At 35.3% G+C, this 13,599-nt stretch overlaps 1 protein-coding gene across 1 annotated transcript in view; it reads right to left on the reverse strand.

The window, feature by feature from the left end:
- The window catches only part of LOC124356189 (guanylate cyclase 32E-like), a 42,806-nt gene that overhangs the window by 18,209 nt on the left and 10,998 nt on the right, over positions 1 to 13,599 (reverse strand). The window contains exons 4-8 of the mRNA XM_046807373.1: positions 13,293 to 13,377; positions 10,945 to 11,097; positions 9,784 to 9,927; positions 7,396 to 7,568; positions 3,812 to 3,920 (exon numbers count right to left, since the gene is read on the reverse strand). Coding sequence (XP_046663329.1) covers positions 3,812 to 3,920; positions 7,396 to 7,568; positions 9,784 to 9,927; positions 10,945 to 11,097; positions 13,293 to 13,377 — 664 coding nt within the window. The remainder of the gene's footprint in view (positions 1 to 3,811; positions 3,921 to 7,395; positions 7,569 to 9,783; positions 9,928 to 10,944; positions 11,098 to 13,292; positions 13,378 to 13,599) is intronic.

The raw sequence follows: 13,599 nt of genomic DNA on the forward strand, positions 1-13,599 counted from the left end.
CACCGACATGCTAATTCCGGTCTGATCGACGCGATAGTTTTTATCATGTATCTAACGGATATATCAGCTAGAGATTAAATACTGAATTGGTTTTTAAGGTAATTTCATAGTACTGATATAGTATGACGTAAATTATGTGAAAGGAAAACTTTTGCAAAGGAAAAAATGAGAAGATGCATAGATGCCTAACTGTAACATTTCTGAGGTATTGGGATCGCCTATAACTGAACTGTTTCCTGCAATCACCTAACACGTCTGACACGTGATCACACAGGCAGGTAATGTTAGTCAGTGTCTTTGACCCGTGGGAGACGGCAGGGGGTGATGAGGGTGAGGAGGGTGAGGACGGGTTCTGTAATCTGTAGTGTATGTCATGTTCACGCTTCGTCACCATAACTGGAGCAAAGTTATAACTTTACTAACATGAAACTCTACGAGTGTGAACCTAAAGTTAAATATTCATTAAACCTGGAGATTATAATCTATTATTAACAGCAAAGTCTGTTATTGTTGAACCCCGCACGTGAGGATGTGATTGGAAAAGTTTATACCTGACAAGTGTTCGTGACGTGTACGTGGGTTAAAGTGACACTTGTGTAGTGAAGAATACTGGCTGTAGCCATTTATCGAACTCCCATGAGGAAGGTGGGTTAAAGTGACAGCTCTCATAGTAATCACAACTAGCCTGGAAGGTGACAAATGTAGCTTCAACAACATGTTCTGAATGGTTCTATCGAATCTGCACATGTGTGTCTTCACCACCTCTCATTCGCGCGAGAGCGGATCGTGAGTGCTTTAAAATACTGCCTCTCCTCTGACATTTATTTAAAGTGTAAAATTAGTATAAATTAATCAAGATAAACATCATTTCCGCTTTCAGAAACTGATTTCATAGCCTGGATGAAATTTTAGTACCAGCATTTTAGAAGAATTCTCCTACATTTAGCGATTCAAGGGCTTGGATTTTCGTTTGAAGAATGTGTCTGCCTGCATCTGTTGCCACAAGATCAAGCGAAGATCAGTGAAAATCTATTATTCATTATAACACCATGGTGGATAGAGAATGTGGATACTCCATGGCTAGTCCAGTTAAGACACTTTAACGTTGTTTAACATTGAATTTGGAAAAGAATTTGGAATTTGGAAAAGCCCTTAAATAATCCAAGAGGTACGTGGACCTTTTTGGAAGGCAAGACACGATACTGAAAGCCACTGCAGCGGACCAGGACGTTAGGTAACGAGGAAGCCAGTTTTGAAGAATGGTAGTTTCTTTGCCCACGCTAATTCTTCAACACGTCTTCACTTTATCGTAGTTCCAAGAGAAGAGAGCGAGAAGTCTATCACATAATAATATTGAAAAGCTACAAGTAAACTACAAGCAAAGATCCCTCTAGCAAAGAGGTTAGAAACCTAGCAGTAGCAGACGACAATATAAGCTGTTGGTAAGGTTAGAAAAAGACTGTTCAAAGCTACCGACACGACCACCGGCCAACAAAATAAAAGTGGCAGTCGCTGCACTGATAAATGGTTCCTTTAAGATCAATCTGGTATCAAATGATTGAGAAAAACCTTCCCTATATTCCCAATTACGTATTTTAAATTTTTGACGTTTCGAGGAAGGCGAGCAAGGTTTCCATAAAACCGCATATTCATACGTTATCGGGTTTACAAGTCAGCGAAACTGTTGTTCTGGTCCAGACTTTCTATCCGAAACCGGACTATTATAATAATAAGGCTGATGAAATAGGGTTGCATGTATGACTCAGTGTATTAGCTATCTTGGTGAAAGTGATATTGAATTGTAGAGAAAATAAGTGGCATTTGGGTTCTGGTATAGACCCTATACTAGCAGCGGAGCAAGCGCAATAATCTGGAATATTCTGAATGGTTTGTATAAAACAAGAACACATAAATCGTCTGTGCCATTTATGTGGGATCAGACAGACAGAAAGGAACAGACAGCAGGTAACGAGGGAGGGAGGATATTTCACCGAACATCGTGTTACCGACAGATTTGCTGATGTAGACACAATCGGACCCTATCAGCTTGTATTGCTGACGCCACACGCACCGCTGATACAGGTTGGACTCACCAATACAGAGTGGGTTGCTGTGAATCGAAATCCAACGATAAAAGCTTCATCCATTTTAAAGGGGTGCTGAAAAGCATGGCAAAAGAAAATAATTCTGTAACGGTTTAACTCGTAAGTCTTAATTTAACGTCTAAATCTCATTTATTTTTTCCCATCATTATTCTTCTTTCATTTACACTTCTAAAATACCTGGGAAATTTAATAAGTTTATTAACTATCTACTAGTGAATCATTCCTTTGAGGAGAGTAAGAAATTTATGTCAGAAACTCATTTCTGTAATTAGATGCACGTAGCTTAGTTATTTAGTTAAAAGTAATTATGTAATTACGGTAGTTTTCATTATTCGTTGCTGACTACCTCGGAAGTAGGATTTACTTCAATCTCAAACTTATAGCGCAGTGGATCTGAGCGCACAGTTTCTATAAAGCAGAAGTTGTAATGGTTTAACTAAAAGTTTTGAGCAGGTTTTCAATGAAATCTCTATCCAAGATTAATATTATTGTATATATTCAAAATTTAATTTGAACAATTTGAATTACAGAACAAACCCACCAAAGTAAAACCGAACCACATCTCAAAAACACGTTTAAGGAAAATAATAATATTTCACAAAATGTATGTTTTTAGAGGTTTCTCTACATATCGACATTTCTTCTTGTAACCAGTTATATACAACAATACACTTTTGTATTTTAGAGGAACTTTTGTTCGTTAAATATTAAAAGAAATTAAAATTATCAAACTCTCTAGTTTATTATTCTTTTTTAGTCTTCATGAACAGTTATTCTTTCAAATATATGTGGTGGTTGTGAAAAAATACTTATGCAACAAGTCGAGCTCATTATATAGTTGCCAGTTCCAAAAGTGAATATCATTATAATATTAAAATCGATGAAAAATGCGGTTACTTATTGATTTTAGTAACGGCAATCCCAACTGAAGTGCGATTTGAGACTATTATAACACTAAATGACGAAAATTATATGATAACACTCTCTGTACAATGTTTGTGGTTGCTGCGTGAATTATTATCCAGAAGTAATAGATCCCCAAGTCAGGTTATAATAATGTATAACAACTCTCTTGAACGCATCTAGTCAGTGTTATTCATTTACTTAAAGATTATACACAAAAGTATTACCTGAACTTGGCGTTTTGTTACAACATTATAAGTATTCATGGTGATAAGGTTTTTGATTTATAGGATAAACTTATATAACAGATGATGTTACGGGATTCCATGTAGATCTGTTGTCTGCAGATACAAGCTCATAACACAGCTTTGTTAGAAGTGGTCGATACTACGTGAATTTTGAGTTAAGCTCTAAATTCACCTTTCTTTTTAGTGCAGCGTCTGGAATCTGAAAATGTTACAAGATTTGACTCCTGGAATCTGGAGTCATTTAGTTTAAAGAGATAAAAAAGTCGGTGACGAAGTAGCTTAAAATAAACTCGTTACATTCGGATCTCTTCAGGCTAACATGACTCCAGATTCCAGGAGTCAAGTCTGAGACAGCATCAGATTCCAAACGCTGCACTAAGAGGAAGGTGAACTGGAGCTAAACTAAACATTCACATTGAACCAAACCTTCACACCATAGCTACGGTATATAATTTGGAATGATATCGCTGCTAGTTACAATGCTCAAAATATTTATTAGCACCATTTAGCACTAACGTTTTATAACTACTGTAGTTTATAGTTACGTGAACGTACCATGCTGGCAGCTGCTCTCCCACAGTTGTCTGAGGTCGGGATGATCGTTACTTCTCTCAAGTCGATCTTCCACAGCAGACAAGCCAGCTTCTGCTCGTACCTGTAGTGCCTGAGCGGACAAAGTTCAAAGTATCTCAGACCTCTTTCAGGAAACTATAATACATGACAGGAAACAACACAACAAACACAAAATCTGGATTAACACCGTGAGGGATTATTATAGTGTTCAACTTTCGCAGCCGGCATCAGTGTTTCTGGTTTAACATTGGCTTATAATTGTTTTGGTCTCGCTTTGTAAAGTTACCTTCAGTCAACTGTTAGGTTCACACTCATAGAGAGTGTCTTGTTAGTAAAGTTATAACTTTGCTCCAGTTATGATGACGAAGCGTGAACAATACATACACTACAGATTACAGAGTACCCCCTATCACCCCTCCCCCAAACTCTCCCACGGGTCAAAGACACTGCCTAAAATTAACTGCCTGTGTGATCACGTATCAGACGTGTTAGGTGATTGAAGGAAATATCGAGCTGCCAGTTTTTCGACAGTTTGATGCTATATTATTTGTTGCATTGATGTTGACTGAAGATGGTTCTCTACAGCGAGTCCAAAATAATTCAAGAATTTCGCTGTAAAAGTTTCGAAGCGATATGAACAAAAAAACGTTTATGCCAGGGATTTACGCCTGCCTCATCACCGTACTTGCGTGTGGTCTGGACACGACACTGACAAGTTCCAGGTTTGTCGGGTAAACAGACCGTACAACAGCGACGAGCACGAAATGTTTAACCGTAAGAATGAGTAATTATTTAAAATAATTTTACGTTATAAACTGATTTTACTGCGTTCTGACCATTCATTATGTGTATACTACTTGTACGAACAATAAACAATAAACATTTATTTTCTCTTTTATCAAATACTGTGTTACCATTACCGCAATCGGGACGATTTATTGCAACTTATTGTTAATAATATATTAATAAGTCTAGCACTGAAATACGCGCCTATCTGTACAGCTACTCGTCCGAAAAGATCAATTCGTTTTTTCAAAGAACTTATATAAAATAGTATACTTAATAATAAGATTGAATTATTTAATGCGAAAAATACATGGTTTCGTTAAAAAGCATGTTTTTTCAATTGTAGCTTCAGGAATGGTAATATAAATAATCTGTGGGGTATATTGTGTAGGGACGCACAACAAGCGTCTTACGACCTCTGTCTTTTACACCCACAATGGGTTTAGTTCACGTCAATTGATATAAATACTATCCTTTTGCAGCCCGCAGTTCCAACGGCTGCCGCTAGAGGCTGCTCAAACCAGTGGTTGCAGGGCAGAACTACACCTTGTGGCGCTTGCCCTGAACCCGTATAGTGGCTTCATTTTATATCACATTTAAGAAGAAGAGGTTTCAAGTTGAAGACAAAGATCTATATTTTAAACAGTTTTTGAATTATAAGCATCCATTTGATAAATTGTTTTATTAAAAACCGGTGCAAAAAACATAAAAAGAGCAACTCGCAAAGTAAACTTGCTAAGTCCTTATCTGTTATTCGAGGCATCGAATCAATTTCAATCATATTTAAAAATAAATAAAGCCAAATACTGTATATGGTTTGTAAGAGATGAGGCTTTACGAGTAGCCCTTTAATACCCTCTTGAGGGACTTTATTGTTACCATCATAAAATTTTATTTTTGTGTTAAAAATTCTATCCTTTAATTTAAACTTTCAATTTAGGAGCTTTCAATATCATAGTGGCGCTACTTTAAATATGCTTACATTTAGCTACTTGCATATAATTTACTTTTTCATATAATTAGATAGGTAAAAGTTCAGGGACCTTTAAAACCAGCCTAAAATGACTAATTTTTTATTTTCCTCTTAAAAATCGAATTAAACAGAAAGGTAAATCAAAAAAGTAAATTAAATACTTGCCATCACATAGGGGTCACATAATTAATACTTAATGGTTACCTAAGGGTTAAAGTAACAATATTTAGGTTCGAAGTAATCTTATACTATGTTTTTTTTGTTCTCGTAAACATAGAAATTTTAAATTATTGCGATTTTCTTTATATAAGTAACTTTTCATCAGGCGTGGAGGATTTGTATTGGTTTTAAGTTACCATCTTCCCACCCCAAGTTTTGAGACAGAGGCCTTAATTTCCCCACGGACCGAAAACAAAACTCTACGGCTCAATAAAAGTCAGTGAAGAGAAGGTTTTATTCTTTACTCATTCAAAATTTAAGAGGGTAGGAAGGACTGTATAGCGTCGGCCAAGGGTCTGGCAAGGAAGCCACTTCTACGGTTTACCGGACAACGGGGATTTCCTTAACCGGGCGCTTGAGCTAGAAAGTGCCACTTTACAACGTCATTGTCATGTATGCTCACTTTTCGTGAAATGGATGTTTATTTTCCTTTACAATTTCACGATTAGCAATTTGTTACTAAATACAGCCTCTAGGATAAAATGGCAAACGTAATATAACAATGTTTTAGTAATTTGATAAATTGAATTTGCTGTTCTTTATATCTAAGGGTATCCTAATTACTGAAGCTTTGTTTAAGAGGATGATAATTATAAATATTAAATTCCAAAAACAGTAAAATTGTTGCCAAATTTATCAGTGTCTAAAGAGTCTAGATTTCATGCCAAAGAAATATACATATATATATATATATATATATATATATGTACATATATATATATATATATATATATATATATCTATATATATATATATATATATATATATATACACATATATATATATACAGGATGAGTTTACATTCCTGCCTAAAACTTGTTTATTACTCCTAAAAGTAAAAATATCCCAAGAACTAATAAAGATAACCTACTGAAAGTTCGATTGCGACATCTCGTTCAGTGCAAAATAGTGCAAATAGGCCTGCTTTGAAATCGTGTATCACAACATCACCTTCACATACTAATTTCAATTTGGCGGATCCATTATAGCGGCCAAAATATGAACTTTACCAAGATGAAGGAGCTACTTACGATGAATGTGGAATGTGTGGGGGTGGGAGACATTTAAAACTTACCTGTTTCAATGATTTTTAAAACTTAGCTTGCCTAAACGTCTGTTCTCTTCCAAAAATCTTGTATTTTTACTGTAAACCAATCTAAAACAACCAGTTTACATTTAAAATAAATAAAATAAGTTAATATGCTGTTATGTAAATGTAAAGGTTCATCACAATATTTGCAATAATAAAGGTATAACTCACTGTATACATTACAACTAAAGAACTATGGCTACACTAGGCTGTTATGAATTGTACTATTTATACAGTATACTAGCTAGTTTAAACATTCTTTATGAAATAAAAAAAATAAGTTGTATTTCTAAATGGAATTAATAAAAAGAAATATTAAACAATTCTTTTTCTAGTCATTGGTGATTTAGCATTTTTATCATACATAATATCTAAATTTTAATAACATAAATAAAAATAAGATTTTATTTCAATTTAATACGACTTTGAATAAAAAAACCTTAAAGTCGGTCTGAAAGTAATTGTAATAGTGGGTAACATGCTTACTAGGATACTAACTTGAAGGCTAATGCGGCAGCGACTACGCCTAGCGCTGCGACTGCGGTTGCGGTCATTATCTCCTTCCAGTTGTAACCGCAGCGCTCATCTTCGAATCCGCAAAGAGGCTCGGCCGGGGGCTGCCGTCCACTGACCCACTGGATGGGGCGGCCCTCGTCATAATACCGGAACTTCTGCGGAAGAGGATGCAGGTGAGAGAGTCGATCGTAAGTTTACCGGAGGAAACAGGATTTTCCGGACATTTGCCAAAGTTCAGTGAAACAAAAAATCAGTAACACTACGTTTCGAAATCTGCAATGTGATCTAAATAACTAATCTAAAAAACTAGGTTAAAATAAACAAATCATACCAGAGTGTTGTGACACGCCTAAGTCAGGAATCACAACCACCATGTAGTGTGTCAACTTCACTAACTCTCAAACATGCGACCAACCACCTAGGTAGGTCGCAAACTTCAAACAAAGAAGTAAGGTTACCGGTTACCCAGCAGGGATCACTTCTGGTTGGTTTATACCTTCCAGTTGAACCCACCACTGGGCACAGCAAAAACCGATGTGTCACTTAAATCTGGGCAACCTTATGGATGTCCAGGATCGGCACATCACTAACCGCAAAGTTCAAGATTCTGGGGTTTATGGACAATTCGATAGGTCTAGTCTACTGTGGGAGATGACTGTTGGAGTTGGTGGGGTTTGTTCCCTAACCTCAGAGGTTCTTGCTAGCCTCAACAAGGGTGTGCCACCCCCTGCCTGCTTTGACTGGAGAGGCTGGTTCAGAGCTGGCCTCCCCTTCTTCCGGGGAGACATGACTTTGAGATGTAGTGCCCTAATTCTTCCTCATGGATCTCGATAGTAGGCGGTCCCTACTGCCTAACCTTACCCATCCAGAATATCCTGTCACTCCGGAAGCAACGCAAAGGTTCTTACAGGACTAAGTTACCGGTGGTAAAGATTTAGTTAGACATCTAAACGTGTAAATAGAAAAAAATGTAAAAAGATGTAATCTTGGAAAATACTGAAAATGGGTAGGTAAATCTAAGGAAGATTAATTACAGAAAGTCCAAAGAAATTTGATATTATAAGATCTTACATTAAATAATAAAAATAACAATATTGTCGAACATTACTTGGTAAATTAATAAATTATCTTTGAAAGCATTCACAAAAACTGAAATTTAATTTTATAGATGAATTGGTTCCTAAAATTCTTTGGCTTTGTCTTTGAAATTATCATAAATAGTGGAATTCGTAATGCTTTTAGGGATCATATTGATTAATCTGACAGACAATTCTTTGCGGAGATATTGAAGTATAAATAGCATATATTTATACGTCTCTGAAGTTTGCCCTGTCTCTTGTTTCTTATTAGTGAACGATCCTACCATGGAGTAAAACCAACCTAAATCTATAGATTAAGAATTTAGTTCTAGACCTAAAGACAAAGTCAGGAATCCAAATTCCATAAAAGAATCCTTTCAAGACGGTTTACTTACTCAATACTTCAAAGATTCCAACCTATATATGGGCAGTGTTTACTCTCTCTATTTTGTTTTATAATCTCCAAACCTGGTCAATGTGAAACGTAATAAATCTAGCCGCGGAACTTGAAAGAACTGGAAGGAAAGTGTGAAATAACGACAGATCGACTCCATCTGCTATTAAAAGTGTAAATGAGCTTTGCAACGTACACACCGTATTATTGTAAAATTACTAAATGCAAGAGATGTGGAAAACACTGAACTCGAGATGCTATTAAATTACAGGAATGTGGACTTGCATAAATTGGGAATATTTGTTTGTTGAATGAAAAAAGAGCAGTGCGTGTAGGTGTGAATGTGAGATATGAATATGATTGTTTCGGTTTTTTCTGTTCAAGTAGCCTGGTGTTGGTAGTAGTTTATAAAGGAGACACTGCCTGTCCTTTTATATGTGAAAGTGTTGGGCATTTTTGCAGTTTCAATAGATCATAGATTCTGTCACTATGGCATAAAGTTCTACAATCGAAATATTCATGCGAGTTGTTTCCTGATGAAGGGAAAAAAATATTATTTTTATTCTTTCATCATATTCAATAAAAAGTAACTAACTCATTTTCTTAAATATATGAAAAATTATTCTTTCATTAAAGAAGGAATGGAAGTTTCATTTAAAACTTGATAAGGAAAAACGCTTTGACTACTTATGAAGTTAGCTCAACTTAACAAGTTTGCTGTTTGCTCATTGCAACTGAAGTTACTGTAAATGGAATAAAGTTCTATGAGTACTCTAGTAAAGAGTTTGGTCTATATAATTTTCTTCGTAATTTATATCACTACCACTAGTTGAATGGAACGAAATCTGCTAAATCGAGCGAGTCCTGATCTCCAGCTCTTATCCGCATACTACTTACAGGAATGACTCTGCTGTCGGAAGAGTACTGGAAGTAGCCCACAGGCTGCATGCTCATGCGCAGACTGCCATTGACTGCTTCGTCATCGAGCAGCGCCACCACGCTAAAGTTGCCCTCGGCATCTCCATTTCCATCAATGTACACCTGGAAGAACTTGTCTGTGAAGATCACATTCCATTTTCCGTTCATGAACTAAAGCATACTGATTTACTTTAGGATTACTTTTTATTTGGAATTTAAAACCTGTTCGTTTTCATTTCATATCTAGTTGAGCCCGGGCGGATCACATTCTTATTTAAACCTCCATATAAAAACTCTTTGCCATCTTTTTAAAAAACTCGTCACCTAATATTAGTTTTTGTTTTGTGTGTTTTTTTAAGGAGTGTTCAATCCCCTTTTAAGCCTTATTCTGTCCGTCCTCATGGCCTGTGCAAGGATCTTATCAAACAGATTAAAAAGGGAGTGTCAATACAGTGCAAGGTCGATGGTACTTATAAAAAGTGCTTCGGTCACAGACATGATTTGAACCTGTGCTTATCTAACTCAGACCCAAAGTCCAACGTCTTAGACCACTTGGTCATAGCACTCCCCTTATTTTTCCCAATCCTCATGTTTTTCTATGCATTGAATCAATTACATAAAAACATACATGAAAAGCGTTAGTAATCTGGTCAGTTTTAAATAGTCCAACTGTAGAATGGGGGTAATGTGTGAGACACAGACGTTATGGATTCGATTCTTAGGGAGGGTGATAAGAATTAGTAAATGGATTTGGTTGGTTTTATTTTAAAGATATTTAATATTATCAATTACAATACCACTGGCTTGGAAAGAACCCCCTTGAAAACCACATAAAATATAAAATATAGAAGTCCCACTAGAGGACAGTTAACAGAGCACTCCTACGGCCAGATTTAGAAGCTATCGGATACAACACTAGCGCATTCTGTTTAGTCGCCTTAGAACTAACCTCAGTGAGGCTTCTAGGTTTCATTTGCCTCCGGCTCCAACAACACTTTCAAGGTCTTTATTAATTGCTATATGTTATTCAATTCTGCTTCGCCGATGTTTTAAATTAATTAGATAATAAGTCAACTCTACAAAAACCAGTGTAATCCTCCAGCCCACATATGCTTATCCTGCAGGACAGGATCTACTCACGTCATGGCCCTGGACGGAGTGGTACGAGCGGTTAAGGATGTGCTGAAGGATAGCAGATCCGTTCCTCGGGTCCTCGCCGTTATGGAAGATCTCTGTTAGGGCTCGAGCGTAGATCATGACTGCATCGTAGAGGTGAGCGGCGTGGATAGGGACCTGTATAAAATAATAATAATGATTATACAGGGTGTACATTAATCCTGATACGACTGAATACACTTTAAACGGATTGAGATATCGATGTACAATCTTCATCAAACTTATTAAAATACGTTTTTGGATTTGTTAAATGATTTTCCCCTCTTTTCAAAGTCTCCACTCCACGTACTCCACGGGGGTTAACTGTAAATTTTCAAATTTCAACCCCTATCTTGTGATATATCATTTTAATGGCCTATTTAATAGAGACACGTTGACCTTTTAAAAGGGGGAAGATTGTTTTTATAATTCAAAAATAAAAAAAAATATTTTAGTAAGTATGGTCAAGGTTGTACATTGGAATATATGTTTGGAATATATTCAGGTGTATCAGGACGTAATGTACACCCTGTATACAAATATAAAAGCTTCCACCGAAAATATATTTATATCAACGGAGCTTCTGGCAATGCAACCCTTTATTTCTAGAAGAAGCATCCCTTAACTATGTATTACGAATTGCAATTTGTATTTAAAGATTCAAGATGTTGTATACGCTACGAGAAAGAACCATAATATAGTTGTATGCATTTGATAGTTATTACATTTTTGGAAATTACTATAGATTTCTTTACATAACGCAGGTGTGAAGAGTTCATTCAATTTTAATGTACAATTTAACTCCAGTTTACCTTCCTTTTACTGCATCGCCTGGTATATGACGCTGTCTCAATTTGTATTTGACGCCTGCAATTTTGAGTCATGTTCGACTGAAAATATCCAAATAAACTCGGCGACGAAAATGCTCACAACTAACCTTTACATCGTTTCGACGTCAGATATATCCAGCCTACAAGATACGACAATATAGTGTAATCTATGTGAAGAGGCAGTCTCATTGTCTCATCAAAATAAATTAACCCACTAATAAAAGCCAACCAATAAATAATCAACTGTGTTAAAGCTCCATCTCTTCAACTCACGTTTATAAGCGGACATAGTTTATTAGCAGTTTCGGCTGATTGAATATGATAATCCACAGCGAGCCTGAATAATTTCAAGAATTTATTTCTTAACAACTTTTTGATGTAATTTAATCCTAAATACGATAATAATGATTACAGTAACCACGTAATCGTAAGAACTAAAACTAAAATAACAAGTTTTTGCAATGTTTTCTAGTGCTTCTGTTGATTCTACAGTTGTACATAACAACTGCTATTTATGCATTTGTTGTAGGAATACTCCCCCATTGTAGGCGGGGCTGATTCTTTTATTACTCAGTATAACATATAAGGACATGCCTGCTTGATTACTAATTAGTTAAATGGCGATTGCCTGACTATTGATGATCTCAGCGAATCGTAAAGGAATTAATGGTTGACCCGCCTATACACGTTCATACAATGTCCATTCTAATTGGTCAAGAGTTGGTGACGTATTCACGAGGAAAATTGCTGGAAGTTATGTTATCAATAAACAATAAAAATCAGGGCCAGGGTGCTGTTCATTCTTATAATGTATATTTCCCTTCAGTTCCAGAAGCTAATCTCGAAATCGACATACTACTTTTTTTGAAAATATGAAAATTCCAATAATTAATTACATATTTATTTTTTTACAAGAGATACTACTGCAAGATGATTTAACATAATATAAGTGCTTTGATATTTAATGTAAATCATATATTTCGTAGTATATAGGGTGCTAAAGGGCTACTTGTTAAGCCTCATGTAATTATTGGCACAAACCATATATTCGGTAGTCTTAGGTCCCAATGTCTTAGCATAAATTAAGACTAAAAACTTAAAATGTATTATAATTAAATTTTTTTATTTGAAATTTTCAGTTAAAACGAAATATATATTTGGGAAAATATGATCATTACATACAATATTTAAACTCTTGTTATCTTAACTAGAAATCAAAATAATGAAGAATTTGTCAAGAAAATAAGATATACAGTACAACGTTCCCAGCTTCGTTAAATATTCTAAGCCTATAAAACAAGAAAAAAATTAAGCAATAAAATAGCAAATTAGAAAATAATAATTTGAAGTCTGTACTGTTAATTCTACTTTGTTTAAACAACAAAGACAGACACGTGGTTTATTAATAACTTGTTTGTTAAATAGTCTACCTAAAAAAATACTAGCCAACTACCTAATCACAAAGTAAACTTGGTAAACTGATATTAGTTGTTCCATACTTACTGATATGCTGTCAAATATCTTGTTATGGTACGGAACACAAAATGGCGGCAGTGTGGATTGTTTCTTGACTTCTTCACATATTTCTCTGTAATATTTAATTATTATAATTATAAGTTATTATATACTAGCTATATAAACTAAATTAAATAAATTTTACTTAAGTAAATTTTATGTCATTACTTAAGTTTTGATGTAATACGTTATTTTATAGTAATATGATTCACCGTACTGCCTTTTGGGAAAATACTATCTCGTATGTTATATTGTTGATTTTCATACCAATAAACAGCCATATTTATTTGTTTTA

Source organism: Homalodisca vitripennis, chromosome 2, assembly GCF_021130785.1.
Source record: "Homalodisca vitripennis isolate AUS2020 chromosome 2, UT_GWSS_2.1, whole genome shotgun sequence".
In the NCBI taxonomy this organism is placed as follows: domain Eukaryota; kingdom Metazoa; phylum Arthropoda; class Insecta; order Hemiptera; family Cicadellidae; genus Homalodisca; species Homalodisca vitripennis.